Source organism: Alexandromys fortis, unplaced genomic scaffold (assembly GCF_014885135.2).
Source record: "Alexandromys fortis isolate MF-2015 unplaced genomic scaffold, M_Fortis_MF-2015_v1.1 scaffold_167, whole genome shotgun sequence".
Lineage (NCBI taxonomy): Eukaryota > Metazoa > Chordata > Mammalia > Rodentia > Cricetidae > Alexandromys > Alexandromys fortis.
Genome location: NW_026068050.1, coordinates 2,688,421 through 2,694,420, shown reverse-complemented (window position 1 = coordinate 2,694,420; position 6,000 = coordinate 2,688,421). Strand labels below are relative to the sequence as shown.

At 39.7% G+C, this 6,000-nt stretch overlaps 1 protein-coding gene across 9 annotated transcripts in view; it reads right to left on the bottom strand.

Annotated features, from left to right (window-relative positions):
* Positions 1-683: 683 nt before the first annotated feature.
* Positions 684-6,000, bottom strand: part of Dmxl2 (Dmx like 2) — a 121,583-nt gene continuing 116,266 nt past the window's right edge. For 8 of the 9 annotated variants that reach the window (XM_050119416.1, XM_050119410.1, XM_050119415.1 and 5 more), the window contains 4 exons: positions 5,198-5,289; positions 4,521-4,573; positions 2,981-3,198; positions 684-2,148 (listed from right to left, as the gene is read on the bottom strand). In XM_050119416.1, coding sequence (XP_049975373.1) covers positions 1,939-2,148; positions 2,981-3,198; positions 4,521-4,573; positions 5,198-5,289 — 573 coding nt within the window. In that variant the 3' untranslated portion in view covers positions 684-1,938. The other variant, XM_050119419.1, reaches the window with a different exon arrangement.

The following is a 6,000-nucleotide window of genomic DNA, read 5'->3' as shown; positions in this document are numbered from 1 at the left end:
AAAACAGCTCAATGACAGACTGTAACCTGAACACTAAAGTAAACCCTTTCCTTTGGCTATGGTATTTATCACTGTTACAGGAAAAAAAAAAAAAAAAAAAAAACTAGAACAAAGATCCAATGGGTTACCCTGGTATTTGTTTTATCAACAAACCTAACTAAAAGAAAGAAAAAACCAAAATCCATAAACATCAAACTGTTTTTAAGTCTATTTTGATAATTTTAAAGTGTAACAAATGGCAGGTTACTATAAAGGACAAGTTCAAATCAAACCGCTGATATCAATTTTTAAAAGGCAAATCTATTACCTTTGAGAGTCTTGCAGAACACTTCCATTATGTTATTATGTTATACACAAAGACAGTGCAGCATATACGGGCTGTAGTAGTCTAAAGTGTGGTACTTGATGGTAGGTGAATATTTACCCCCATGTTTTTGTCAAGTCTATGTTTCTGTGTGTTTAACATTCTCTTCCTTCCAAACACAGAAGCACGATTCCCTGCACAGCCCCTTGGCCAGCATTACCACCAATTACACTTCCTTCAATAAACTAAACCTGTCCAGACAAGGGTCTGTGAAGACGGCAGCAACTTAACTCTCACCTCCATCTCACTGGAACTGCGTCTGTATACATGACGTTCCATAGAGTATGTGTGAATGAATAGATAGCTTAAGGGCTTAAAATTTCTCTAATAGTTAATCATTTTATTAAAATTAATTCTTAAAAACAGTGTCAAAGAATGCCAGACCAGTCTACTTAAATAGGCCAAACTAAAACTGTAACAGATAACATTTTCTTTTACACACATGTATTTCACAGCATGAGTACCACATTGCCATCAGAGAAAGGTGCTTAATACCATTATGTTTTACTATTTACCACATGGGCATTAAACATTCCCATTACAAGATGAGACAATTTGCTGGTAAACACTTAAACACACACAGACACTGGTTTCAATATTGCAACATACTTTTGGTCAAAACAAAGGAAATACATCAAAATATGACATTGGCTAATATTTTACAAGCAAATAATATTTAACTCTGCATAGTTTATACAATAGGCTGTGGCAATAAATAATATCACCAATCTCATCAACTGGCCACAAAAAGCCTAACATTCATTTAATTGATATGAAATGATCTATTGGTGTAGTTTCAACATAGTCTTAAATGTGCCTTTAAATACATGAAAAGAAAAAGTACTAAACTGGACTAAGAAAGTATGTTTTGCTTAACTACAAATATGCATGTCTAACATATTACATTCCTGACATAAAGGCAAATATTTTAATAGAAAAACTAGCAGTCCAAAAAATGTCAATGTGCAAATCATGAGGAAAACATTGCATTTAAATTTGCACTCATTTGCAAGTTACAGTACTAGCTCAGTATAAACACTAACAGGAAAAATACTCAGCAGGGAAGAACGAGAATGACTGGGCACTGCTCCACAGTTAAGAAGTGCTTCTGGTGGTCGAGAGCGTCTAACACCTTATGACTATCCTTCATTCAACAAAGGAGAGAGCGGGCATGCTTCATCCATGATGAGAACAGGAAGAACAACCTGAATCAGCAATGTTTCTTCCTCAATTTGGTATAAAGGCCCTGTTCATTATTTTAACTTGCTGTTAGCTAACCTCAAGTGTTTCTGAATCAGGTTTGTTACATGATATAAAGAACAACTTTCCTTCATACAATATAAGGTTGATTTTTTTATTAAATATGTCAGTGTTATGACAAGGTTCATGCACTCTACCAACATGGGGAGGCAATGCTCAGGTAGAGTAAAGCCCAGCTTGCATCAGATTCAAATTCCACAGGTTCTCTGTGTTGTTTTCAGTGTTAACAGTGTCCTGGAAAGCAGAACTGCCTAATTCTTGCATTACATTTTTTAACTGAGAGGTATGTAAAAGTAAACTCCCAACCTTTCAAACTACAGAATGTCAAGAATTCTATTAGGGATGTTAAAAGCACTGGGAAGAACCCTAGTTTTCAGTGTGCCATCTGCACCACAGGAGAACAGTCTGTTGTCCTGGCTGATGTCAATCTGCGTGACTCCAGCTCCAATGTTCCGGAATATGGACTGCTTAGCATGTTCATTCTTAAATGAATGAATCAGGCCATGACCTGTCAATCTCCACACCTAGTTTAAAAAGAAAGTAAGTATGGTCAGTCATTAAAATGAGAGACCCAAAGTTAAAAGTATGGCCCTCACTTCTGTTCCATGGCTTAAGTAATTACACTAAAGTCCACTTGCCTGCTGACTGCTGCTTTCCTAACAGTCTACTCCCATAAGTCACAGCCTATCCTTAGACTTACTGCTTCTTCTTCCAAATTTCTCTCCTCACATTCTGTTCCAGTTTTACAGTTCTCACACATATATACACATATCCCTTCAAAAGAAATATGGTACTATATCATGAACCTGAAAACATTCTTTCAGCTATGAATACCGAGGACAGAGGTAGGGAAAAGGAAGAAAATTCTGAGGTACCAAACTAATTTTGCTAAATGTATCCATGAGTTAATTAAACCAGCCGAATTGGGGCTAGTGGCATCCTTGTTAGTGAGTGCTTGCCTAGCACCATGGGGTTCTGAGCTCAAATCTTCATCATTACAAAACCAAACCAAACCTCAAGCATTCCACTCAAAACAGTCTTTTTTGTTAACATTGTGTGATATAAGCAATATTCTACCACTGGGTCGTACTCCAGCCCCTTCCAGATTCAGAGGAATAAAAACCCGAGAGTCCAGTGAATTTGATTATTAGCTGGATTTCCAAAGCAGGATGGTTTAGAGTCATACAGAAGTAAATAAGGGCTGGGTGGGGTGGGGGTGACCTATCAAGGGCATCCGGTATCACAAGGCTTTACAAGGCCTCCATTTCAGAGTACAAGGGCCATGTTTCCTCTTTCCTAGCAGTCTCGACAACAGAACTAACACCTAACACATTCCCACCTCTCATGTTTACTTACTTTTATATTGCCTTCAGCAGAACCTGTAGTAAAGTATTCCTCACAAGGGTCTAAAGCCAAAGCCTTAATAGCCGAGTCATGTGCCTGGAAGGTGTGCATCAGCTGCCTCTGTCTGATGTCAAAAATGCAGATGTACCCTTTCCTGCCCCCAGAGATCAGGAGCTGTTGTTTGGGGGCATATTGAAGTACTGTGGCACCATGGTCATGACATGTGAAACCTGAAAAGAGAAAACATCAAGAGACTTTCCCAAAACAACTTCTAGCTTTTGGTTCTGATGTTTAAACTCGCATTTAAAAACACAGAAGCTAACAGTGCACTTTTTTCATTTCAAGTGTTCTGATTTATTTAGAAAGTGTCTCCCAAAAGTTTCATGTGTTGAGGATTTGTCCCCAAATACTTGGGAAGGAACCTAATCACTAAGAGATGACAACCATGAGGGTCTGGCTTCAGCTCTTGATTATACATGGAGAGATACATAATTCGATGGCATTGCTGGGAAACTGGGAGAGGTGGCAGATACAGGAGACATGTTCCTTTGGACCACAGTCTGCTATGGCCTTTCCTTTTGCTCTGCTTCCTGTCTCCCCCGAGGTACGATGAGGTCGGCATCATCACATGTTCTCTGCTGTGATCTTGTCTCACAGCACAGGACACATGGGCAGCAGACCGTGAAGAAGCCTCTGGAGCCCTTAACCACAACCAACTCTTCTTCTTTTAGTGGTTTGTCAGATATTCTGCACAGCCACAAAAGGACAAACACAACCACTAACATACATCCATCTTTTAAGTCCAGAAGTTCCTGAAACCCTGTAAAATGCTAAGCAAGGCTAGAAAACAATTTCTACCTATCATGTCAACATGAAACACGAACAGAAAAAGAAGTCCTAAATCCTGTGCCTTATACAAAGCATGGAGAAGCATCAAATATGGGAACAGCACACTAGCCCTCATGAATGTGTACTGCACGCGTGCGAATCTCAAGTGTTTCTCACAGCTGCAGAAGCAGGGGTGGAGCCCAGGCTCCTCAGCGGTACACCCCTCACCTCATCATTAGCCAGCAGCATTCACCCTGCATAACGCTGTCCTCATCCAAAGATCCTGTGGCTAAGAACACTCAGCCTCATGCACCCGAACACTCCTGGTCACAACTAAGGAGCTGTCCTTGTCCTACAGTCTGATAAGTGTCTCCACGTGTTTCTGGCTTATGGCACCACTAGATAGTAGCAGGGCTTTTAGGAGATGAGGGCCTCATGGAAGAAAGGGAGGTTTGGAGAGTTATTTCCCAATTCTTCTCCCCTCTGCTTCTGGGCAGTCACGAGGAGAGCAACTTCCTCCACTTCATGTTTCCTCCACGAAGTCCTTCTCTGCCACAGACTCACAGGACAAACAAGCAGGAGCTGAACTCATTAGCCAAAATAACCCCTTCTCTCTACACACGGTCCTCCATATCAGCCTTTGAGCACACACTGGGTTCATGAAGTCAGATCAGACCTGGAGAGCATTTCTTCAGAAAGTATCAAAAATCACACCTTAACTCACCGTGAATGAGGCTGTTTCCAGGTGATATTAGTGTGTCCCAGAGGCATACATTTCTTTAAAGAAATAACAAAGTACATCAGAAAAAATTACTCTAAAACCATCAATAAGGACAAATTTTGTCAAGAAAAATATTTGTACTTATTTGAGATTTCCAACTATAGTGGGAATGGTTTATCTCTTCTAAGAGCTTATCCTTTCCCAAACTATTGACTTGTGTCAATCTGTTTCACAAGGTCCCTGTCATTGCACCCCCAACCCCTCTCTTTCTATTACCCTTCTGCAGAAATTGGGAAATGACTTCCTCAGTAACGGGTACTTCTATATCCTGGGGAAACAATCACTTCGAGGGAACAGGTGCTATTCATAGCATGCAGCTAATGAAAACAGTGTGAGGGGAAATGCAAGTAATAATGACGCTAGCATGCCAAATACTTGTTAGTGCTTTATAATGATAGCTTTTTAAAGACTAAATCACTGCCGTATAAAAATGACATACGTTACTATAGACTATATTAGGAGAAATTTTTGTTTTGTTTCCTTCTGGTAAGTAAAACCATTGTAAGATTTGTAAAACATCCTTGGATTAAAAAAAATTCCTACTAAAAGAAATCATTACTTTCTAGAGAAGATAATTTTGTGTCTAAAGTTTTCTTTTTCCTTTGTTTCTGCCAACCTACCTATTGTCATTGGACTGTCCAGATGTTGCAACTAGACTTGAAGAGGTGATAAAGGCAAAGTCACTTGTGGCCTTACTATGGCACTGCCAACTCTACAGAGAACAAAATATAACCAATGTTATCTAAAAATACAGTAGCAACTGAAATAATACAAATACCATCCCACCTTTAACAGACTCATGAGTGAGAATATGTATTTTTAAATTTTATTTTTCATTTTTGTTGATTTTGATACAGTACCTTGATACATATCTCAGGCTGCTTCAAACTCATGATCCTCAGCTTCCCAAGTGCTGTACAACCACACCCAACCCAAACTCTGTCTGGATAGGGAAGAGTGGGGCAGGTCCACACTGCAGGGTGGCCCGAGTACCAGCCTCCTCCAGACTAAACAGCCTAACTCTTGTCCTCAGAATGGAGACACGCACTGTATGCATAGTCCTCAGAACCTGCAGGCCACGCGGCACCTAGAGACCGCACTGCCAACTTTCCCTTCTTTTTAAGACAAGACACAGCACTTTGAGGAACGTTTAGTGTGCACACTGAGTAATTCAGTATGAATTAGGGGTGATTGCCTCTCCCATTTCTAATTCTCCCATTTTTAAGGGTAGTATTTATGTTTTGAGTCTATGAAGTATTAGAAGTTGTAACAATTTTACCTTACCAACATATTTTTTTTCTAATGGAGGAAGCATTTTTTTTTTTTTTTTGTGATCATGCTCCTAATTCGCAGGTCAAATTACAAGACAGTAAATATAGTTTAAAATTATCTTTCAGCTGGGATGTGGTAGCACACGCACGCC